Raw genomic sequence first — 26,254 nt, 5'->3', positions numbered from 1 at the left:
ATTTGATGTAAACACCTGTTCACTAGGAACTGGACTGTGCTTTAACAAAAGCACCAGGAACAGCCGTCAAAGGTAACAGCATTCAGTCACCATTAGCCTGATCTGCAACAGAAAATTGGTGATGAAAGGCTCTGTATCTTGTTGCAAAACCCAGGAACCAACCCAATCCACTTGTCTATGGGGAAAATATCAAAACTCCATAATGTTTTTAAATGACGAACTATTGCCACAAGGCATAGAATTGCCCCATTCATAGTGCTCAATTTCTTCTTAAAATGGAAACAGTCTGATTTTAATGTCTTTCATGATTCATTTCCTCTGTATTGTGTTTTCTGATTTCCCCCCCCTTTCATTGTGAACTTTGATAGCCAGAGGAACTTCAGTCTATTAGTGTGGAATCTTAAAGGATATATTCTGTTGTTCTGTGAATACAACAGTACGTTAGCATTCTGTTATTTTCTGATAAAGGTGCAATAATACCTCTTTGAATGTTGTAACTATGAAAGATAAGACATCTCATTAGACAGGTACTGTTGGAACTGGGGGCTTAATCTTGAAAGTGAATGAGTACCTGGCTACTCCCACTGAAGTCAGAGAGACCAGAAGCTGCTAGTGCTTCTTAGGATGAAGAGTTGTAATGAAAAGGAGTGTAGTTATATTGGTCTACGTAAAGCATTCCTAACCAGTTATCTGCTTAGTTTTCCTCATTCTAACCCCAGCAACTCAAAACAGAGAAACATGCTTAATATCCTAAATGTTTTGATGCACTTTATCAACAGAATGTAGCATAGGTTTAGCAGCCTTTATAATCTAAAGCATTTTATGGACATGAGAATCATTCAGATGACTAGGACTTCAGATAAACATGGTTCTTCATATAGTTGCTTTGGGGATTTCATAACATTTTTTTTTCATTAACTGAAGCAAAATGGTCCACACAAGTAGTTAGTCTAAATGCTCTACATATAAAATGTGACTGTCACTATGAGCAGAAATGATTTTGACACAAATTGAAAAGAAAGCTTCACAGGTATAATGGAGCCTATTAGCTGAGATTACTATGGTGACTTCTTATATGCAAAACCCCAATATACAGTAATTATTTCTCTGCAACAATAGCAACTCATTTAGTATTAAATTAATAAGTTATTATTAATGGCTGCCATTGACTTTCTAATTCAGTGGTTTAGTTCATTTTGTAACCATGAGAGCAAGCAATTTTACATTAAAAAAAGGCTTTTGAGTAATTTACAAGCTCATTTTGGTATCCCATAATTTAATTTTAAATTATGACTGGTTAACATTAATTTAGCTTTAATGGAGTCACCATGCTTTTAGAAAGACTTTGCTCTACTATCTGTCGTTTGGTCCCCATGCTTACTCACTTCATTTTACAAATATACAATTAAACAATAATTAGGGAGAGGAGGGAAATCCAGGTCAGAAAATAATTAAAGATCAAGAGTGGTATAAGAGAGATTTTAGTTAGAGATACACACTGCATCAACCAAAGAGGAAGATCTATAGAACTAGACCTAACACTTCCAACTGAGATGCTTCACAGCCCTGCCTACCATCCCAATCCCTCCCACTTGCTCTCTTTGGGTATGTCTACACAGGAAAGAAAAACTTGTGGCTAGCCTGTGCCAGTGGACCCTCCCACCCTGTAGGGTCCTAGAGCCCAGGCTCCAGTCCAAACCCAGATATCTACGCAGCAATGAAACAGCACCAGAGCCCGAGCCCAGCTTGGCTGGCATGGGCCTGATGAGGGTTTTTCTTTGCTGTGTAGACACACCCTTTGAGCATTAAAGCTTCTTTGTTTCCATCTTCCACTCTTGTCTTCATGCTTTCTTCCTTAACATATCATATGGCTGGAACAACTCTCCCTGTGCCACAGTGTGGCACCCATCTTCATTTAAATTCCCCATAAATCCCTCTTTTTCTGCAAGGCCCATGAATACTAACCAACATCAGCAGTACCAACTGCTATCAAAATTATTTGGCCATTATTATTTATTTTAAGAGAATCCATATACACCGCTACCTCGATATAATGCCACCCGATATAACACGAATTTGAATATAACGCTGTAAAGCAGTGCTCCGTGGGGGCAGGGTTGCGCACTCCAGTGGATCAAAGCAAGTTCAATATAACATGGTTTCACCTATAACGCGGTAAGATTTTTTGGCTCCTAAGGACAGTGTTATATCGAGGTAGAGGTGTATATGCTGAAGTGAACCACTTTTCCCAGCAAACCCTATACTACAATAAATTAAGAACTGAGTGTAAACTTTTGTTACTGGTGCACAGAGATAAAGTACTATTTTGCTGGGGTTTGTGAAAAGAAGAAGAAACTGATGTAATTGTTGCTAAAAACTCGGTACAAATGTCCAGTGGAAATATTAGAGTAAGAATGATGCAAGCTGATTTTGGGGAGTTTGTGCTCATAGTAACAGCCTAAAATACATATACTCTCTATTTCTGGAGCAGTCCATGCTACTGATCGATGAAGTGGTAAAGTATTTAACTCTTACCGTTCTGAACTGTGATAATTGATCTTTGACTAACACTCATGGGTTAATACATTTGGTTAACTGTGATTATTTGACTCCTTACTGATAAAGCTCCAAACCTTTAAGAACATAACTGAGGTTATTTTAACAGGTGTTCTAAGCTATTACCATCTTCTAGGGGTTCCAACAAATTTGTATCTTATCTTTTTCTCTTTCATGCTGTAATTTCCTTAGTGTAGGGACTGTGTTTATTTTTTGCCTTGTACAATACACCAGGCACCCTGCCAATGTTGAACAAATTCATAAATAACAGTAATATTCTATCATTCTGGTAGCAGTAGCAGCAACACTTTCCGGCAGTCAGACCCAAACACAATTAATTGAATTAATATGTATAGTTTATATCACTGTAGTGCCTGGTAGATGTCAGGGGACCATTGTGCTAGGCTCTGGGTCCCTGCCCTGAAGAGCCTACATATACTCATCACTCAGATATCACTTTGAATATCTATTGAATAATGAGCTATATTTTTCTGTATTAATGAAAACTACTGTCAATCATAGTCAACTCATCCAGGAGAATCACACACAGCACAGACATTTTAATCAACACAGCAACAAAGACAATGAAGGGTTTATTGGCAGTAAATCAGAACTAGCTATGTACTAGTTAATTTATTCTTTTGCACTTCCAGTTTTAAAAATACAATTACAGTCCATTGGGGAGCTATGCTGCAAAATAAAAAAACAGAACAAATGAAAGGACTGCCTGTAAACCTCTCTCTCAGCCCACACCCACCTTAACAGCCTGAAGAAATGGGAAGGGCGGGAGGGGGGCTTGCTGGGCTTTATAGTATGCCTGGAAGGTTAAATCTGGGCACTGGTGAACCAAGGGGATGAGCAGGTTCCAAAATTCAAGTCCCCTCACAAAGCCCTGCCAGTAGCTCTCTCTTGTTTATATTGAGGGAACTCCAGCTCAAGTCCTTCTGCTAATCTCACCTATGACAGTATTTCATGGGGAGTGAGGCATCTCTCTCAGGTAACCAGGTCCCAAACTATTTAAGGATTTATAGTTAAAACCAACACACTGAATTCACCCAGAAGTTAAGACTAAATGTAATTACAACTGTGCCAAGCTTTTGAGGAGGAATGATACCCATGCCCTGTCTCCACAAACAGTATCAGAATATTTATGTAGTATTCCATGATGCAAAGACTTTTAAAATATAGAAATAAAACCAAATGGGCTCTTAAAGGAAGCTTTGCCTGTGATAGTAGTAGCATCAATACTTCTCACCTCTATGTGACCTTTCCTCTTAGGATCTCCGAGTTTTTTACAAACATTGCAACACCCTTGCAACATAAAAAAAGTACTATTTTATCAATTTGGAAGAGGGATATGTTGAGTCACAAACTTGAGTGAGTTTTCCAAGGTCAGTGCCAAACCAGGAACAGAACCCAGTAGCCCTGACTAGAGCTGCATGAACACTGATTCTTCAGTTTGGTGGCGGTTCCAGAGAGGCTAGGGGGCGGAATTAGGTTTGGATTGAACCAAATCTAAATGTTTTTCAGAGTTTTTGGTGAATTGAAAAAGTTTCTATCAGGTGTGTTCCAAAGTGAAGACCTGAACTTGAGTCTCCCACATCCCCGGTGAGTGCCCTAACCACTGAACTAAAGTTTATAAAGGGGAGCATCAGCAACACTTCCCCTGTCTCTTTCCTCCTCTAGCTGTTTTACGAATGACTGAAAATATTCATGGCAAAGTCACAAATAGTTTTGGTTTGACTGAAACTGCGTTTTTTTGTGGAATAAACTATTTGTCTGAAAAATGTTGCCCAAATCTAGTCCTGACACCCAGGACATTTTGCTAGCTGCTAGACCACACCGATGTGGTTCTTTTTGTCGTACACCACACTATCATAGCAGTAGAATAGCTGCCAGAAGACCTATGAGCTACACCACAAGCCCTGAGACCTGATTTGCAGAGTTGGACCTTTGCACCCATAAGGGTCCATCCACACTTTGACATGCATCCAACGAAGTGGGTATTCACCCACGAAAGCTCATGCTCCAAAACGTCTGTTAGTCTATAAGGTGCCACAGGACTCTTTACTACTTTTAAAAAAGTAATTCCAAGAACAAGCAGTTTTAATATTAAGGCACTCTTTAAAATAGAAAGACTGCACTTGAGAGGTTTATTTCATCAACACTGAAAGGTCATACCTGCTTTTCAATGAATGCATTCATCCTTTGTAGCATCCCCTCACATGTAAACTCATAGGGCAAATAAGGTTCAATCTGTTGAAACAGTACAGTGTGTTTAGATTAGAATTTTTAAGGAATCATTTTACTGCAAGCATTCCTGTGATGTGTGTTATGTTAGCAGCCTGTGTACTGTTTAATACATTATAGCTTTTGTAGTAAACGTAGTCATTAACAAATCACTGTTTAATGCAGCCCACAGATTTAACTGATTTTTGCTTCCTCAAAGGCAATTCTAAAATTAATCAGTGATTGTCTTTGAGGAGATATTAAATGAGGGAAATTAAGAGTTTATTGAGCAGTGGCAGAGATAAACGTAGCACAAGACTTTACTGGATCTCATAGCTGCCTGTTGTAATTCTGTTTAATTTCCAAATTGAAATAGTATAAAGGAAAATATGATGATTCTATAATTAGATGCTCTTTGAAAATGTTTTCAGATGTCTTGATTTTTTATTCCTTATACTAAAGGCTGATCATGTAAATGTAGAAATATCCTTATAGCTTCTCTGTCATAGCTAATTAATGGGTTCAACTGAGCTCAGCATAGGGCAACTGATTTACTAAATGCACAGAAACATTACAAAGACTCAATAACAAATCTAGTAACTTGGACTCTGTGACTCACATGCTAAAGCTCCAATCCTTTATGCTTATACACATGCTGAGTTTTATTCATGTGAGTAAAGTTAAGCACATGTGTAAACATGTGTAGGATCGAGTACTAAACTCTGATGCTCAGATACCACATATACATCACACAGTGATGGGTATGGCATAAGACCTCAAATGGACAGAACCTTCCAGACTGAAGCACTCAGGTCTATTAATGAAATTAACATTTTGAGGCACTCTGCACAGCAGTAGCTCAGACTCCAAGTACTGATTACAAACAGAATAAATACTAACCTTTTGATTCAAAATTGCTTTCACTGCATTCTCCACCTCAGAAGGATCATTGATGTTCACAGTCCAGACATGAGGCTTCCCAATGTAAACCTCAGCATAGGGATGCTGAGATGTCAGCTGAAAAAGGAAATCAATATACTGGTAAAAAGCAAGGGTCAAGAGAGCTTTCTTGGCCCCCTTCACTTGGCTTGGATCTCAGGATATAATACACATAGATAATGCAATAACAGAGCTGGAATATAAAGATAATTTCTCCTTTACCTCTGTTTTAGGTTTTCTATATTTTCCCCATTAAATCTTGTGGGTGAACTTGGTGCATACGAAATGCACTTGATTGATAACTATGGGGACCAATGACCTCTAATTTATCCACGCAACAAGTACAGCCTAGGTAACAAGCAGTGGGAGCTTCCTTGTCTCGCTTTATGTACCAATCTCTCCCATTTTCTCTCTATACTCTGCTCTTGCTCTCTGGGTGATTTCATCTACTTCTTTGAGATCAGCTAACACATCCAGATGAACTACTCCCAAATCTCCTTTTTTATCCAGAGCCTTCCATCCTTTATCCATTCCTGCATCTCTCCCCATCTCAGGCATCTCTTGAAAATCTTTCCATCCCTTCAAGATGAAATGTCAGTATCTTTCCATCCAAACCCTCTCTTCTCCCTCTTTTTCTCTCACAAACGTGAGAAATGCACGATTATTACTGTGCACATTTGATTCTGATTTTCTATTCTCAGACTGCTAGCAAGGTTACCCATTAGTGCTTATTACAATATCGATGATACTATTGCCATGCAGATATACATCCTCCGGGAACTGGACTATCAAACTCATTTTATAACCCTCACATATAACCATTGTCCTTGGAAAGGGTAAAATATCTTCGCTTGGACTGACCCAACTAGGTATTTTCTCCCTCAGTTAGTGGTCCAGTCATTATCTTCATTCCTTTGAAACTGTGTACCTGATGCTGTGTTATCTGTGTCCTTATTTTATCTTTCCTGCTTGGTTTCTGATAACCTGTTTTCAGCCTCATTTGATTTAATCCCAGGCAGCAATACAAAACTGAACAGGGAAACAAAGTCACACACAATAGTCATATAATAATAAAGACATTTTTCCTAGTTCATCACATCTACTAGCCTTGGGCTGTCTGAAACCATGACCTAGAGGTGAAAGGCTCTACATACTATTAATTGTTCCCCATGTCATCCAATCCTCCATGTTCAAAAGTTCTAAGCTCATACACAGATAGCACAATAGAGACTTTGATCACCCAGAATGAACCCTGACTCTCTCCTGAAAATGAGACTGAATGTCACCTCCAATGTGCATTTTAGAACCTAAATGACATCTTGCTCACTGCTTGCTAGAAAACAAAATAAATTAAAAAAATATCAGCCAGGTCAAACCAGAACAAATAAGTCACTTGGCATCAATTAGAGCATGGCCAGAACTGACAGTTTGGCACTGAAAGAGATTGCAATGGCATCACGGTATCACAGAAGTTAAGAGATGTGCAAGAGCGCATACTGAAAGGAAGAACAGGTTAAAAATGTACAAGAGAGAAGTGTGTCTTCACACTGGCCTGAAAAGGAATGTCTTTTGAATAATGAAAATAATGAAACCCCAACCTAAGAAAACTGCAAGCAAAGTATTTAAACAACTGCCTCTTCATGTATTACGAGATTTTCTCTCCTTTTGTGTTCAAGTACGTTCACTGAGCAAAACTTTTTTTTACATATACTTAAAGGTCATTCTTCTTAGATAAAGTAACTATTGTACTTGAACTCCTTGCTGAAGCAAATGCAAAGCAGCAAGCTAGTGCAAGCAAACAATTTTCACAAAACATTTACCTCCCATTCTATATTTCTGGGCACAGGATGCCAGCATTTTTTGGAGACCTATATTAACATTTCATGATATTGTAAAAGTGAACATTCACATAAAAATAAGTAAAATGTAAAGGCTACGTCAAAGTGGAAATAAGCCAAAATTGGATTGAAATAACATAGGCCAGATTTGGCCTATGAGCTTCACGGAGGCTGATGCCTTGCTTCTACAGAGGCCCAGTGTACTCAGTGGGGATGCACATAGAGCTCACTGGAGGACTGGTGCCTTAGTAAGATTAAGAAGATTTCTGAGGAAGACCCACAGATTACATGATCTGTCTATATCAGCTGTATCCTAGTGCACCATGCTCCGCCCCATCATCATCTTTTCAATTTCTGAAAACCCAATCCCCTCCATGAAATCTGCACATGCCAGCTAACCTCAGTATCATACTGTTACCACTACTGTTTAAAAGTGATATATATTTAAAAACTCAGGTTATCAAAACTTCCTGAATTTCACATCCGAATTTTAGATTGTATAAACTACTGGGGGCAGAGAATATGCCTTTTTAAATAAGTTGTGTGGCAATGAACATAATATTTCTTAAATGCTAACATTATTTGCATTATGTTTCAAAATGTGATTTTTTCCCCCCAAGTATGTAAATATAATGATTAAACTTCACACAGCTTCAGGAAAAGCAGCAAAGAGTCCTGTGGCACCTTATAGACTAACAGATACTTTGGAGCATGAGCTTTCGTGGGTGAATATGTACCTGGCTCCCATTCCTTTTTTCGTATTCACCCACAAAAACTCATGCTCCAAAACGTCTGTTAGTCTATAAGGTGCCACAGGACTCTTTGCTGCTTTTACAGATCCAGATTAACACGGCTACCCCTCTGATACTTGACAGCTTCAGGAGTTATACTGGAGATCATGGGTTCGTTGTACACCTCAGACTGGCAGGCAGCACATTAAATCAGGGTTGGTTTTGAAGCCTTGATATCAACAGCGAATCTCCTCAAACACAGTGGCAACCAGCAACGTTCCACTGTGTGCCAGCTCTTGTGAGGATGTGTTCTGTAGATATTTTAAGAATACTGTCCTGATGCTGAAATAATGTGACTGGCCAGAGGTGAAGGTCGTAGTCATTCTTGGGGCCCTTCTGCTGCACAGAAATAGAGGTGGTCAGAAACCTAACATTTTTCCCCTGCAAGATTTTGAACAAAAAGCTTCCATTTGAAATTTATTGGGTAGAAAAGTTTGTTTTCCCATGGGAAATTTTCAATCAACATGTTCATTTAATTTAAACATAAAAAGTTGTTCTGAGCCACTTTCTGGGTTTCAGAAAACAAAAAAAGAAACGGCACTATGTTGAAATGAAAACTTTTGTTTTGTGTTGATGTTTCTTTTCAAAATGTCTTTTCAGTTTTTTTTAAAACAAAAAAGTAGCAAAAATTTTAAGCCAAAACAAAATGTCCATTCAACACAAATATTTTCCTCTCAAATTTTCCTACAAAAAACAACAACAACAACAAAAAATTCAGTTCAGACAAAACTATTTTTTGGTAGGAAAAATTTCCTCACAATTTTTTTTGAGCAGCTCTACCCAAACTGAGAGAAAAAAAACACAATAACTGTAGTGATATTTCTGCCAAGTAAATATTAAGGATTATCATCTTTAAAGTGCTTTATGAACATTAATTAATTCTCAGCACTCTTGCAGGCTTTTTTTTTCCACTGTAGAGGTGAAAAAACAAATATACAGTTACCACCACCTTCCCTAAATCCAAAGAGTCACAGAAGGGATTAGAATTCATATGTACCTGGCTCCCATTCCTTTTTTTGATCACTTGATCGGGCACTACTGTCTCAAGAGTAGGTAAATGGAGTAAAAAGTAGAATCAGAATTCATAGTGATTGTCTACACTAAGGCTTAAAAAATTAAAATCACTAGTAATCTGAACATTATATAGAGTCCAATGCAATTCTTTTTGTTAATGCTGTAGCAGACTGTCAGTGTTTGGCTAACAGGGCATGGCATTTCAAGTAGTGTTGATTCTGCCAGTAAAGGATTAAGTGGGTTATGATGATTTACTGGGAAGATGACTGGTTATTGCTCTTGGACATAAGAGACCTAGAAAGGGCTTTCTGGAGAGAGATGATCCAAAAGGACTGAGCAGTCCTAAGCAGAAAAACCCTACAAGAAGCCAAACCTGGGAAGAAGGTTTTTTTAAGCTCAATTTTTTAATTGACATTTTCTCTATTTTATTATTGTTTTCTTTGTTAATAAAGTCAAGCTGTAGGAAAGGGGTGAATTTGGACTACTATATCGATTGTATTTGTAGAAAAGATTGAGAACAGTGCACAAAACCTTGCTCACAAACCTTTTGGCACAGGCAACCTATGTTATTTAATTAAAATGAGAAATGGTAGAAATGCATCACTCATCAACCAATTGGGATGAGTTCAATGTGCAGTTCATCTAGCTGAACCACCATTTATGAGCAGACCAATGCTATCATGCAAGCTGTTCCTTATTTACATATTCCTGTTTATATAAGCAAGTTAATTCTACATTTGATTAACATACACAGTACTTATTCAAAAACAATTCAAAGTTGCAAGCAATAGTGTGTGTTAACCAATGTCAGGCCAAGAAAAAAAAAAGACTAGATAAATGCTAAATGTTTTCAGTATGTTATAGGCCTAACTTTACCCATACATAGATATGCTGCAATTATAACACGATGAACAATAATATCCAGTAAATTCTTGCATGGGAGGCCTGTTTGTTTGGTCTTCTCCTTTTCCCTTCAGAGTACAAAATATTCTGGATGCTCTGGAGATTTGTAGTTTGCTTTTCCTGTTCACGCCTCAAAAATTGGTTTGGCTCTCCAAGTGTCTTTACAGTCAAATACACACAGTTCATTGCTAGTGTTACTATTAGGGCTAAACAGAATTTTAATCAAAACTTCTCTGCAAAAAATAGTAAGTACAACATTCATATTTATTTGAACAAGGACGCACTTATTGCCCAGTGATGCTCATTTCCTTAAGAGAAGTCACAGGGATCTCAACTGAGGTTCCCCTGGATAGAAAATCAGATCTTGAAATGAAACTTGTATATATGGTCTGTCAAAAATAGTTAGAAGAATGTAGATATACATGGACACAGAGTTATAGCTTAGAAGTACTTGATGGGCTTCATTATTTTATTATGAAATAGTTAGAACATAATTGTGGTCTTACATAGGACTAATCATACCAATTCTGGCCACTGCTGTGTTAAGGCAAAAGGACAAACTGCTCTGTCTGCAGTAAATTATGCACCTTAGTTTGACATTGTTTTTTATTGTAATATTACAAAGAAAGCAGTTATTTGCAATAAAATTTTTGTTGTACAATCCTCAAAAAGAAAACCATTACATACAAACAGTATCAGCAACTTAGACGTATTACAGCCCCAATATTTTGCAATGTTAGAAACATCGGTGTTAGTAAAGCTTACCTCTCGGAGTGTTGGCTTGCCTTTGAAAAAGTCTGTATTTTTGCTGCTTTTCGGTGGGTTAAATTTTAGATTTAGAAAAGCACATCCATTAGCAATAGCCTCTAGGGGAGCAGGCCCTTCATATGGAAATCCAAGTCCAACAAACAACTGCAAAATAGAAAAGAGACATCACCCAGCACCCATTAATTGTGTTTCACTTTAGAAGACACTAAAAACTCAGAGTTAAGCTAAAATGAACAATGAGAAAGATTTTAAATGTACAAGCCTTCAAAATATGTCCACATAACAGTTTGAAAGGAATTGGGTAATGTTCCTGACAGAACTTTTAAATAAAGTTTCATGCTAAATGTTGCTAAGGATTTGGCTGTTCTCTCTCCCTCTCTGCAAAACTAAGAGAGTAATGGAATGTCCTGGAAAACACGTCTAACAATAATCTTCCTGTAAGGGGCTGAAGAGAAAACTATGGCAATCCACTCTAAATTAAACAGAAGGTTTTTCATGAAACTGATGGAACAACAGCCCCTTTCAGTTATGTTTTGCGAAAAAAGACATTTGGTGGTTTGATTACAGTTCAAATAAAACTGCTAGAGCTCTCTAGTAGACCAGTAGGTACAGGTTTTACAACAGTTACATCACTGACTAGCTATGCCACTTTATTTTTTCCCCTAACTAACTTAGTAGTTTTTGCCAATATAAACATACTCAGGCCAAATTGCACAAGTCTTCTGATAAAAAACAAAAACAGTAGATGGCAGCAAACTTCAGTTAAAGAACTACTACTCAGTAACAGCACTGCAGTGACAAGCCAACAATTCAACTCCTCCATTCTAAACTGAAGGGGAAAAGGCATCAGTGCTTACTCTTACTGCCAGCATACAGTACTTATTATAATAAAGACAGTTATTGGGCAACAGGAAATCCAACTGAAAAGTATTTAACATTTTGTCACAAAGAATCCACACCCTTGCGCAACAGCTATTTAGAAGCACTCTTTCCCAGCCCTGACACCTGAGAAAATTGAATTAAATAATGCCTCTTTTTATTTTCTTTAATTTAAAAATTAGTATAAAATGGGTTGGTTTAAAAGCTCTGAGCTATGATAGCTACAGCTGCCACAAATCTCTAAACAACACCATTGAACAGATCCACGCATACGCTAGTTTCAACTACTTACTGCCTACTAGATCTAAGCCTCATGGCGATTAGAATTATGCATTCAAGACATGACATCTCTCTTTAGCAAACTAAGTTACTCCCATTAAAATTTTTACTTCAAGGGAAAATGAACTCTTGAATTAAAAAAATTCTAAGTGACTATAGTCAGAAGCCTATTTCAGGCTACATATAAAAACAGTTTAATTTAATTTGAAGCATACATTTGTAAGATCAGCCCTGTTGTAGATAGGTATTGCTGCATTAGGTCTTTAATCCGCTCTAGCCTCTGGTATTAGCAGTTTAACATTATGAGCTGACTGGCTCTAAAAAAGAAATCTGCAGAACAGCTTGAAATGTTAACGTCCTCCACAACTCTGAGAACACTGAATCTCTGTGCTATCATAGAATCACAGGGTTATAAAGGACTGCAAGGGTCATCTAGTCTAACCCCCTGCCAAGATGCAGGATTTGTTACATATAAACCATCCAAGGCAGATGGCTATCCAGCCTCCTTTTGAAAACCTCCAGTGAAGAAGCTTCCACAACCTCCCAAAGCAGTCTCTTCCATTTTCCTGCTGTTCTTAGGAAGTTTTTCCTGAGATTTAATCTAAATCTGCTATGCTGTAGTTTGAACCCATTGCCTCTTGTCCTGCCCTCTGTGGAGATGGACAGGTAAAAGATGGGAGGCTCAGAAGCAGATATTTCCTTCTCTGAAACCTTTGCCTTTTCTGATGTGGCTACGTCCTCTGGGAACGAAGGAATTGGATGGGGCGGGATCTCTGGGCTGTCTGAGACTTGCAGAATTTTCTCTTGTATGTAGGAGTACAGATGCCAAGAGAACACACAGTCACTCTAGAATCCTTCAGTGTTCACGGAGACTCGCCCATACTATCTGCAAACAACTTAGGTCCATCAAAAGGAAGGTCCTCAACTGTACTCTGAACTTCCTTTGGGAAACTGCAGAGCCAGAGCCAAGAGGCTCTTCTCATCACCACCGCTGTAGCGATCCAACTGGTGGCAGTATCAACAGCATTAAGGGAGGCTTGCCGGGTTGTCCTGGCAAGCAGTCGGCCCTCCTCAACAATTGCTTGGAACTGCTCTCTGTGTTCCACTGGCAGACGGTTGAGGAACAAGGTTAACTTGTTATAATTGACATGATTGTATTTTGCCAAAGCCTGATAATTGGCAATTCTGAACTGTAGGGAGGCTGAGGAGTAAGACTTTCTCCCTATTAGGTCCAGACATTTGTGGTCTTTGTCCTGAGTCCTGGATTTAGCGTGGTGCTGCCTGCCACTTTCATTCACTGCATCCACTACCAAGGAGTCAGGTGAGGGATGGGAAAATAAAAACTCCAAATCCTTTGCTGGAACATAATACTTCTTGTCCACTCTTTTTCCCATAGGCAGAATAGAATCTGGGGCGTGCCAGATGATCTTTGCTGGATCTAGAAGAGCCTCATTGACAGGTAAGGCTATAAGGATCAATGAGTGTGAGTGAAGGACGTCAAGCAGCTTATGATGAGACTCTGTAACCTCCTTGAGGGGAAACCTCAAGGAGTCTCTGTCCCTTTTGACCAGATCCTGGAAGGATTTAAAATCAACCACCAGGGATCAGGAGATGAACAGGAGATGTTGGCCGTAGGGTGGAGATTCCTTCACTGGTTCTAAGATTGCTCAACTAATTCCTCTGGAGGATCAACTCTACTAGAGGAAATAGGTGATGCCGGTTGATCCTCTCTATGATGAGTACTAGATGCTCTGGGGAGGGCAGGAGGCACGTGGCTCTGTGGGCTGCCCCTCTCTGCAAGCACTGCCCCTGCAGCTCTCCCAACCAATGGTGCTTGCAGGCAGAAGCAGCAGGCAGAGGGAGACCCCTGTCTCCACACCCTTGGTACCATGCTAGCTGCTTCCTGGAGCAGCATTGGGCCTGGGTAGACAGGAAGTCTGCCTTAGCCATGGCCACACTGCACCGCCAGAGATCGCAATCAACTGGGAGATCCTCTAGGATTGACCGGTTGGTGACCATTGTACTAGACCATTACTGTAAATACCATAATAATTCAGAAAAACTCAGGCATGCAGACTTTGCAAATAACGGCAAAAAAGGAAATAAAAAAATAGATTTTTACTTTGTTAATACAGTTAACATTTTGTATTTATTGAGCTAGACGAAGATGAATATTTAAAAATGTATTTGGTATATACCAGATCATACCCCAAGTGTTACAGTTCCATAAAACCACAAAACTTTACAAAGCTTTGTGTCTTTCTCTCTCATTAATATCCTTTGCTTACCTAGAAAGTTTAATCTATTCTCTGGCACTGATAGGTTTATCACCATTTGTGTGGGCATCAATACTGGACTATTTTATAAATACATTCTATTCTGAACTGCAGAAAGAGAGATGGCCCAGAGCTGAGAGGCTCACAACAATGGAGTGATACTGATATAACTCAGATACATTTTTCTCACACACATGAAAAGCTCACTGGATAAGTACAGTCCTCTTGTAAATGAGAAAAACACCTTTAGAATAGGTTTCCTCCACTGTGAAATTCATGGAACCAAAAAATATAGCATTATGCTCCCAATAAGCTTCTTTTAACTATACTGCTGTGTAAACCGCAGCATGAGAAAGTTAATAAGTCTGCTTGGTTAACATTGCCTACACAACAGCTGAACTTGATTTCTGTTTTAGAGATTGTTACACTCTGCAGCGAAATGTTAACAAGACACTCCTTATGTTATTACAGCTGTATGGACACTGGAATTTCTATTCTGCAGGAAATTTCTCATTTCTAAAAAACAATTTTGTTCGGAATCAGAATGAAAAGTTGGAGTCATGAAATTTTCCACATTGGGGGTGGCGTGGACATGAGAGATGCATGATGGACATTTTCAAAGAATTCTGTTTGGAAGAACAAAAATTGAATTTTTAAAAACATTTCCAATCTGAACTCCCCAACTGCCTTCCTGACAGCCCGGGTAGTCTAGGAGCCTGGGTTAGGCAGGAAAGCATCAACAAAATCCCCATGTTCCCAACAGAACATTTTAATTCCGTCCAATCAGCATTTTCCAACGGGAAACTGTTGAGTCAAAAAATTTGAGGTCTAGCTGTTATGCACTACATCAACCACACACTTAAACTAGCAAAGAATCCTGTGGCACCTTATAGACTAACAGACGTTTTGCAGCATGAGCTTTCGTGGGTGAATACCCACTTCTTCGGATGCAAGAAGAATGCTTCTTGCAGCCGAAGAAGTGGGTATTCACCCACGAAAGCTCATGCTGCAAAACGTCTGTTAGTCTATAAGGTGCCACAGGATTCTTTGCTGCTTTTACAGAACCAGACTAACACGGCTACCCCTCTGATACTTGACACTTAAACTAGCCATTTTATAAATTCTCCCTATTTGAGAAATGCCTCTTTTGAAAGGCATTTTCAAATTCTGATCTATAAGCCGCACAATATAGTGGCAGCTTCAAGCTCTTGATGATGATTGTGAGAAACTAAGAACTATTTCAGATGTTTCAACCATATATTTGGGGCTTGCAAAGCAGTGATCGAAAAATCACAATTTAGTGGTCATCTACTGCCAGCAAGTTAAAGAAGTATGGACTGGATGAATGGACTATAAGGTGGATAGAAAGCTGGCTAGATTGTCAGGCTCAAGAGGTAGAGATCAACGGCTTGATGTCTAGTTGTCCCAGGGGTTGGTTTTGTTCAACATCTTTACTAATGATCTGGATAGTGGGATGAACTGCACCCTCAGCAAGTTCACAGATGACACTAAGCTGGGAGGGGAGAGGTAGATACACTGGAGGGTAGGGATAGGGTCTAGCGTGACCTAGACAAATTGGAGAATTGGGCCAAAAGAAATCTGATAAGGTTCAACAAGAACACGTGCAGAGTCCTGCACTTAGGAAGGAAGAATCCCATGCACCGCTACAGGCTGGGGATCGACTGGCTAAGCAGCAGTTCTGCAGAAAAGGACCTGGGGATTACAGTGGATGAAAAGCTGGATATCAGTCAGCAGTGTGCCCTCATTGCCAAGAAGGCAAATGGCATATTGGGCTGTATTAGTAGGACCATTACCAGATCGAGGGAAGTGATTATTCCCCTCTATTCGGCACTGTTGAGGCCACACCTGGAGTATTGCATCCAGTTTTGGGCCCCCCACTACAAGAAGGATGTAGACAAATTGGAGAGTCCAGCAGAGGGCAACAAAAATGATCAGGGGGCTAGGGCACATGACTTACGAGGAGAGGCTGAGGGAAGTGCGATTATTTAGTCTGCAGAAGAGAAGAGTGAGGGGGGATTTGATAGCAGCCTTCAACTACCTGAAGGGGGGTTCCAAAAAGGATGGAGCTAGGCTGTTCTCAGTGGTGGCAGATGACAGAACGAGAAGCAATGGTCTCAAGTTGCAGTGGGGGAGGTCTAGGTTGGATATTAGGAAACACTATTTCACTAGGAGGGTGGTGAAGCACTGGAACGGGTTACCTAGAGAGGTGGTGGAATCTCCACCCTTACAGGTTTTTAAGGCCCGGCCTGACAAAGCCCTGGCTGGGATGATTTAGCTGGTGTTGGTCCTGCTTTGAGCAGGGGGTTGGACTAGATGACCTCCTGAGGTCTCTTCCAGCCCTAATATTCTATGATTCTTGGAACATGTTGCAGAAATTGGATCTAGTTTGAGACAGGGGCGGCTTTCGGTATTTTGCCGCCCCAAGCAAGGCAGGCAGGCTGCCTTCGGCGGCTTGCCTGTGGGCAGGGCTGGCTCCAGGCACCAGCTTATCAAGCAGGTTCTTGGAATGGCAACTCTGGAGCAGGGCGGCACTTTCAGGTATTCGGCGGCAATTCGGCGGAGGGTCCCTCACTCCCGCTCAGAGTGAAGGACCTCCTGCTGAATTGCCGCAGATTGTGATCGTGGCTTTTGGGGGGGGGGGGCTGCTTGGGGAGGCAAAACCCCTGGAGCAGGCCCTGCCTGCAGGAGGTCCCCGGTCCCACGGATTCGGCGGCACGCCTGCAGGAGGTCCGCCGAAGCCACGGAACCAGCGGACTCTCCGCAGGCATGCTGCCGAAGGCAGCCTGCCTGCTGCCCTCGCGGCGACCGGCAGAGCGCCCCCTGTGGCTTGCCGCCCCAAGCACGCGCTTGGCGTGCTGGTGCCTGGAGCCGCCCCTGGTTTGAGATGGAAAAATTTTTGAGGGTGCTCCATACTGACATATTTGTGGGCATCTGTATTTTGTGATGGACTTAATTATAATTTGTACTGATCTCTGACTTTTCAAGGACAGAATCCTTGTTTGAGGCTTTGCACTAATCGGGAAGTACAATACTGGATTTCACAGCAATGAAAGAATGTGGCTGGCCCTTTATGTCTGAAAACTTATGCTTAGAAACAGAACTTTTGAAGGTGAAAGAGTCTCTGAAGGTATATTATTATAATTTTAGAGGCAAAGCTGAAAAAATAGCAGGTTTATGCTTGAAGCTGCAATTGAACATATAGATATCAGCTTCACCATTGGCTATAGCAGTTATTATTCAAGAGCTTTTGGTGTCCTGACTATACACTATGACCTAGTGAGCAGAGAAACATAACTGAACCATTAACAATTTGCTAGATCACTTTATGCAGGTATTGCACAAGGAAGGAGGAGGAGGAGGAGTGGCTTCTTCCTGTGCCTACACTTAAATAGGATTAGAGACACAACCAGGGAACGTGCACATGCATGTTATAAGATTTGTTAAGCTACCAGATCATGTCTTTCAGGATATATTGCTTTTGGGGGAAATATTGTTCTCACTGTCCTTTAACAATGCAGTGTTAGAGTGTGGGGTTTCCATGATTAACTTGATACAAACAAGCCAGCCCACCAAGAGTCAATAAACCAGCTGATGCAGATACAAGTGAATAGTCATAGTGAAGGTGTTTTATAATCATGAGAAGCTATTCTCTCCTGCCCTGCAGGAAAGCCATGAACAAAATATTCAAATGCACAGTCACAGTGAACACTAACAGCAAACACTAGCGGAGGACTAATTTAGTACTGTGATCAGATCACATACAGATTTCAAGTCAGGTGACCAGTCACTGTATTACTGATGAGACACTAATCGTAGATATTAGACTTTTTTTTATTCAGATCTGACTACTTTATAAATCTCAGTTCCCACTCTCAATCTCAGGCTGCTATTTATTTATTTTTTATTAAAGCAAGTGTAAAGCTAAATATATCAGAGTGACTAAATGTCAGACATACTAAAAATAAGAGAAATGACAACCCACATCATAACAGCCCATAAAAGAATCAACAAGCGATCTCAGTTGGTCATGACATCAGCAAGACATTTCATTTTGATTGACTTGAGAATGACACAAGACCCTAAAAATTGGAACAAGATCTGATGTCTTAGCTACCTGTCATTTTTTTTTTTTATGTTATGTTAGCCTGGCTATGTACAAGCAAGCAAATCCTTTGTTTAAGAGAGCTTTGATAATTATCAAATATCAAATTATCAAATAAACATTATGGAAAAATATTTGAAAAATAGAAAGATTTATTTGCAAGATGTCACTAATATGATTTTAAATATCTAATTTAAAGAAGCAAAGATTATATTTGAAGAGATTATTTAAAAGCAGATGTAACAGGCTAGCATTTCAATACTGGTCTCAAGAACCTACAGCTGCTAAACACCATCAGTTGAGAAACAGCAAACTCTCAAAACTACAGTGTCAGGGAAGAATCAAAGCATAGCAATAATGTGGAAACCCTTTCAAACTCTCACAAATCCTTGTAGATTTTTGCAAGTTGCAATGCAGGAATCCAACATTTTTAAAGACTTCAATACTTTGGCACAATGATAGTGACATTTTATATTACTTCTTTCATTCAGACAGATCTCATGAGCACTTTACAAACTATAGTGCCTTCCATTTGATTCAGTCACTAATCAATCTGATCAATGTAATTTGGATCAAAATATCAGAAGCCAAATCATATTAAAACAAAACCCAACTCCCACCTTTTATTTTGACAGTACTAGGCTATCATTATTGGATGATTCAATAATAGCTATGTAAAACTGCTTAATAATGAAAACTAGGATTTTTAGTGTAATACAAGTAAAAAGGAGCCCCAGGAAGACTCATGTTACTGAAGGATGATTAGAGGTAAAAACTTAGTTATAAGAAGTTATAAACAGTATCATGTTCTATGCAAATTGTGATAAGCATCCTGGAAGTTAAATAAGCAGTTGAACGTGATTTCTGTTTTAACCAGTAAAGAGAACAAATTTAACTGGAGAGATTTATGCTCACGTTATTATTAAAATGTCAATATTCACCCACAGTGGAATCCATGATTAACACAATAATTTCAAATTCTAAATGCAGGGGAAAGCTGTGGTGATCTCAGGTACATCTGTGTGGCAAATATAAGGTACATGCTGACTTTTTACATGGTAACATTGTATGTGTATGCAGAAAGTACGCATACATAGTGGTTGTCTTTTAAAAAAAAGAAAATTTTCCCATAGCCACTGCACAGAAATGGAAGGCTACCACTGTTTTCCCCTATACTTTGAACAGGAGATCTGTGATAAACTGAATAGCATGACTGAAAGGAGCTTACTTTTTAGTGGCTTCTGTTGTAACAGTGCACAGCAACAAATCATCAACAATGGGGAAAAAAGTGGAAAGGCTCCATACATTCCATTTTGCAAATTTAAGATCACAAAACGTTTCCTTCACAAACCCACTGACTGAAAATTACACATTTTATTTGAACCTGATCCACTAACAAGTTTTTATGCTTCAAATTATCCTCCTAAAAAATAGATTATTATAGCCTGCATAAACCTGTCCAAGGGTAAGGGAATTGAATGGCAAATTGCAAAAAAGTGTTCCAACCTCTGGGGAAAAAAGTGTATTTAAATGTGTACATTGCTCTTATCTTAACTTTAGTTCAAATACAGACCATGGGACCATAGGCCAAAAAAACACTTTACAAGTCTCTCTCTGAGCTCATGTGGAGCTGCGGAAGTAATGGAGAAGTAAATGCTTTTTATCACTATAAAGGGATGTGACTCCAGGTTAAAGTCATTGGTAGGACAGTGTATGAGCGCCTCCAGTGCAATTGTCAGATAGCACTACTTTTTAAATTGTGGATTTAAAAATGAACTACGGCATTGTTAGGGCAATCTTAGGTGCTTGTACATACTCAAAGGCCAGGTTAAATTTCCTTTTATTTGGCTTTGTGTTTCTAAAGCCCCTTAATGCACGCGTCAGCTAATGGCAAGATGGCATTTGAGTTCTTCAGGTACAGTCATTCTTTAGTGGTTTTAGCATTTTTGGCAATAAACTTACTTTTGTTTCTCTCAGCAGAAACTGCAAATCTCGCCCACTAAGGATGCCATGGTTTTTCACGTAGCTGGGCATATGGACAGTACTTGTCCCGTGGACGGTTCCATGGACTTCCATGTAGGTATGAATGATGTCCAAATAAGCCTTCTTATCCTATAAAATGAAACAAAATTCGTTTTAGTCTTTACAAACAAAGAAGTGATGCTGTCCTAATCAGAACTGGTTATCTACCTAAAACAATGTCCCAAAGCCCTAAATGAAAGGAGGCCAGTGGTTTTCATCTTTCATAACCACATCTTTGACATAAGACTTGATAGTATATTATATGATTAGCATTTTAAAGTCTTAATTTCTAAAAGTTTTGTGCTAGTTTGCAATAGACAGCCTGCTCCTGTTCGACAGAACTCAATGGGAAAATTGCTATTAATTTCAAGGGGGCACAACCAGGCCCTCAAACTGTGGTAACTAAGACAATACACATTTACAAGACAGAAGTGAACTGAAAACATTTCTACACATAATAAAACTCAATTTTGTAACCCACACTAACTCCACTTTTGCACAGTCATGCAAACAACAGTTACACAGTTTGGCCTAAAAATAATAGCTTCCTGCAAACTGGTTAGAAGCATTGTTAAGGTATTTCTGTCAAGAACTCAATATAATTGGCCTTTGCTCATCCTCACTGTGAAGGAAGAAGGAGTTAATCTTATCTCACTAGTGCCATGCCCCTGCTTTCTCTCAAGATTTGGACATAAGCCTCCAGACAGTCTAGTCTTAACACCAAGAAACAAATGTCTTGACTCTTTGGTGCCAGGACAATTTCTAGGCTTGTATTTTCCACCCTACTTGATTTGTCATAGGCAACCCCTACACACCATTATTTGACAGCTATGTATAAGAAAGTTGGCCAATGGTGATATTGAAGTTCCCTCAAGGGGAAGTAGACTAGGGGTATATGGCTACACTTGCAGCTGTACAGTGCTGGGAGTTAAACCTGTCTTCGTAAGCTGAATAGGGAAAGCGCTGCAATCTGGCCACACTGACAGCTACCAGCGAACTGTCGTGGCCACATTTGTAGCATCTGCAGCGGCATTGGGAGCGGTGCATTATGGGCAGCTATCCCAGCGTTCAAGTGGTTGCAACGTGCTTTTCAAAAGGGGGTGGGGTGTGACAGGGAGTGTGGGGGAGAGAGAGAGTGGATTTTTGGAGCCGACACTCTGTCAGCAGCTGCAAGTTCTGACCCACTCCCTCACCCCTTTCTCGCTCACTGAAAGTTTTTTTTCCTCACAGACCAGATAAGCAGCCTCCCCGAAACGGACCCTCCTGCCCTCCCTCCCGCTCGCCATGCTGCTTCTCTCCTCAAACCCCCTCTCTTCAAGCAAACACTAGCTGTGGGAGTTCCAAAGGGAGCTCATTCACAGCAAACAGGAGCTGTGTTTGTTTTTTTTTTATAAGCAGCTCCGGGAGCCCCAGTTCACAACAAAACAAACAGAGGCATCACAACAAAACAAAGAGAGTTATCTTTAGTTAAAAGCATTATGGGAAGGTTCCGGAGGTCAGTTACAGCTACAGCGCTGTTCTCTTTATTCCTCTCGTGGAGGTGGAGTACAACCGGCGCTGTAGCCAGGGAGATACAGCGCTGTATGTGCCTTGCCAATGTGGACGGGAGTGAGTTACAGCGCTGTAAAGCCACCACCAGCGCTGTAACTCTCAAGTGTAGCCAAGACCTAGGAAAATCCTATTACTTGGAAGCCTGGGACAGTAAGACACAAAGCCTAGACAAGTACAATTTTATAATTTACTGCTTACCAAAAACGGATGTGCATTAAGTATTCAGTGTAGCCAATCTGAGGCTTGAAAATAAAAGATGGTTTCTAGCTTTAGCTTCCTCTGTGGTTTGGTAACACTTGCAGGGAAGTGGACAACTTGCTCTTTCACAGCCTCCCCCATTGCTAAATGTCTCTGATCAGCCAGTTGTGCCCCATACTACGTTTTAGGAAGAATGCACTGGCTAATTATTATTTATATCAACAAAAATATTGAGAGAACCAAACTTTCTTGTCCGATAACTAAATCCAAGATCCAGATTGTCCCTGTACAAATCAACATATGAAAAGGCTTTCGTAGTCTAGAGGACGGAAAAAGGCAGGGATGAAGGAACTATCCAACTCTGGCAGCTGCTGCTTAGTCTCTACAAAACCTTAAATCCACAGAAAATACTGTATAAGCCACAAGATAGTTAATTCAAAGGCTATCTAGACAATAATAATAATTAAGTATAGTTAAGTACTACTTCTTACAATCCCAACAACTCAAAAATATTTCATTAGGATTAGGGACAGGGAGAGTAAAATGAATAAACTCACTTGAGAGAAAGGTTTCACACAGTATATTACAGTAAATGAAACAGCAAAACAGATTTTACATTCTTAATATTGGCTGAGAAGACTCAAAGTCATGCATAAACAGAGTTCTGAAAAGTCAATTTTCAAGACTAATAATAATAGTAAGAATAAGAATAGTAAACAAATAATAATTCTTAGCTCTTATATAGTGTTTTTCATTATTAGACCCCAAAGCATTTCACAAGGGAGGTCAGTATCTCTATCCCCATTTTACAGATGGGGAAAATGAGGCACAGAGAAGTGAAATGACTTGCCCAAGGTCACCCAGCAAAACTTGTAGGAGAGCTGGAAATAGAATTCAGGTCTTCTGAGTCCCAGGCTAGTGCTCTATCCACGAGGCCATAATTCGGTATTAACTTAATGTGTTTTGAGACTTTTTAAAAATTATTTTTTCCACTGACTGTTAAAGGTGCCTGACTCACACCACTTCCACTGTGACCAGGAAGGGCCTCTTCTAGGGCTAAAAGGGTGTTCTGTCCTCATGCCTATTGTCAAAGGCTTTTTCCTGAGGCTCCTCCTCCCTTTTATTGATTCAGCCTTGCTCTGTGGTCGGAAATCTTTAATGGGTACCCAGGTTCAAACTAAAGCAATGCAGGGTCACTGTCTTGTCTAACTTCAAAAAGGGTACCTTCCCCTACTCAAGGCCTCGGCCACGATTCAAGTGCTCATCAGCTGGGGTGGATTAATGCATCAGCCCATTGCGAATACAGTCATGAAATTCAGAAGATCCCAGAAATTAGAGGTGGAAGGGACCTACACTATTAGTTCATCTCCATCCCTGGTTTTTGGTTGTGTATTTACTAGCATTTTGTCTCAAGCTATGAGGCTTTCACCACTTCCCTTGGAAGACCATTATTAAACACTGTATAGACTTCAACACTCCTGGCCTCCCACAGATGGCAAAATTGAGGAAACAGAGGGAAAGCGACTTAATGGAGCCCACACAAGACGTCAGTGGCCAAATCAGGATTAGAACACTCAGTCCCTTCCCAATTCCCAAACCCATGCTCAGCTGTCATGAAATTATGCCTATAAACTGCCCTCTCATTCTCTGTTCTGTCCTAAATAATTCCTCTCATTGGTGTTCACACCCTTCAAATAATTGTAAATGTATGTCCCTCTTTAGTTATCTTTGAATACAGCAGTACATATTTAATGACTTTTACATTTTACCCACAGGTGAATCCATTTGTTGTTCTTTTCTGAACTTTAATTTCTCAATACATTTGTGGTAAGAAGGTGCCCAGTACTGAACATGACATGCTAGGAGCAATTATGCCACAGCTATATTCTATTATTTGTATTACAAGAGCACCCTAATTGAGGCTGGCACTCCATTGTGATGGGCAATGAACACACAGTAGGAAACAGTCCCTAATGGAACAGCTTTCAATCTAAAGAGACAAGACAGACAAAAGGTTGGAAGAGAAACAGAGGCACAGAATTGAAGTGACTTTCTCAGTGTCACAATAACAGGTGAATGGAAGAGCTTTCAGTAGACGCTTTGTCTTATCTCAAGTCCTATTCCAGTGGCCTCCAAAATGGGCTATGTTCCCTTTTGAGGCAGTGATATAATGCAACATCTCTGAGTGCTTGGCCCCAAATTATTTTGGCTTTTTCCTGCCGCACTGAATGAAAACTCATGTCTAATTTGCTATCCAATATCACCCTAAATACCTGTAGAACTAAGCTCCAGGGCCCTATCTCCCATTGGAAGTTAGGTCATAAAGGAAAAAAAACTACACGCTACATATAAATGACCCATAAAAGAACCAAACCTTCAATACATGCGAGACACTATTCCCAACAATGAGATAAAGACAACACAGAGTTGGCTATAATAAAATGCCATGGTATCATTTATTTCTTTAGATATTTATAATTATAGCTTAAGGCTATATATGTAGTATTATTAGCAACTCAAATATTATATTTAGTGCCTGGAAATAATAGCTTCAGGTGAATTATGTACTTTAAAATACCACAGGGATAAGCCAACTAGGTTAGACTAGCAATAAAATATAATATGAAGCGCCCTGCTGTACCACTGTGACTTACATATTATCTCACAGTATGTTTTTCATTTGTAAAGGATCTTTATTTTTTAAAATAGTGCCTTACAAGAGTAAGTGCTTTGCAAACGGTTAAATCTCATCATGCTCCACGGAGGAAGGCACTTCAAGTATTATCCTTTTATTAGGAGCAAACTGAGCAGAGAGATGTTAAGTGACTTGCCCAAGGTCATGCAGTAAATCATTGGAAAAGCAGGCAACAGAAACCAAGAGCTTGGATTTCCAGTCACTGCTGCCATCATTAGTTAACATGAACACGTTACTATCTGAAAAATAAAGACTTCAAAATTAACCAAGTACGTAAGAACCCCAAATTCCTAGTGTTTATAAAGCAGAATATACACAATTAAAAAGCGAGATAGGACTTAGGATCAGATATATCCCACATGGTAAATGAAAAAAGCTTCCTGAAAATAAGAGAATACTACCATTTAGAAAATAACTTTACTAGTCAAAATGCTCACAATGGGTTTGGGGTTTTTGGGGGTGGATTACAGAGATCTCTTTGATGTAGGCTTTTCTTTCAAGTTGCAGAACTACAAATTGTAAAACCCATTCCTGTTTTCTTAATGCAGTTGAGGTTTACTGATAGTGGCATATCTTAATCCACTGTGCGTGCCTAAACAAAGTCCAGGAGTTATGGTTCAGTGTTTTAAAGGTGAAAATAGATAAGACTATAAAGCATAGGTATTAATGACAACATAATCTGCCTACTGCAGAAACAATAATAAACTCACCTTGAATCTTATCAGCAAAAGTCATATAGTGTACACTATAAATAAAACCATGATAATATGAATATATTGTAAGTGGCAAAGAAAAAACCGCTAGAAAGAAAAATAGATGGATTTCCTCAAAATGTTACTGATTTCAGAGAAATAAATAGTTATCTAGCTCTCACACAGCACATTTCTTCTTAAAATAAAAACACACACAAGTTATCCAGTCTTCACAACCCCTCCTAGAGGCTCCTAAAGAACCATATGCATTATTCCATTTCAGAGATATAGCAATAGAAGAACTGAGGCCAGAGGCCAGATTATCAAAGGTATTTAGGTACCTAAAGATGCAAAGAGACGCAGTGGGAATTTCAAAAGTGCCTAATTCCCATTGAAATCTCTCTCTTTAGTGAACTTTTCCATTATGAAAATACAATGGGGTATATATAAGACTCTTATTCACACTGTCATCTCAAGCCAATTCTCCAATTCCTCCTATTG

The 26,254-nt window shown here is 39.5% G+C and overlaps 1 protein-coding gene across 1 annotated transcript in view; it reads right to left on the bottom strand.

The window, feature by feature from the left end:
* The window catches only part of MGAT5 (alpha-1,6-mannosylglycoprotein 6-beta-N-acetylglucosaminyltransferase), a 148,473-nt gene that overhangs the window by 7,557 nt on the left and 114,662 nt on the right, over positions 1 to 26,254 (bottom strand). The window contains exons 11-14 of the mRNA XM_045032711.1: positions 20,558 to 20,707; positions 11,036 to 11,182; positions 5,686 to 5,802; positions 4,738 to 4,812 (exon numbers count right to left, since the gene is read on the bottom strand). Of these exons, the coding sequence (XP_044888646.1) occupies positions 4,738 to 4,812; positions 5,686 to 5,802; positions 11,036 to 11,182; positions 20,558 to 20,707 (489 nt within the window). The remainder of the gene's footprint in view (positions 1 to 4,737; positions 4,813 to 5,685; positions 5,803 to 11,035; positions 11,183 to 20,557; positions 20,708 to 26,254) is intronic.

Source organism: Mauremys mutica, chromosome 10 (genome assembly GCF_020497125.1).
Source record: "Mauremys mutica isolate MM-2020 ecotype Southern chromosome 10, ASM2049712v1, whole genome shotgun sequence".
NCBI classification, from domain to species: domain Eukaryota; kingdom Metazoa; phylum Chordata; order Testudines; family Geoemydidae; genus Mauremys; species Mauremys mutica.
This window is presented reverse-complemented; position numbering and strand designations above follow the sequence as displayed.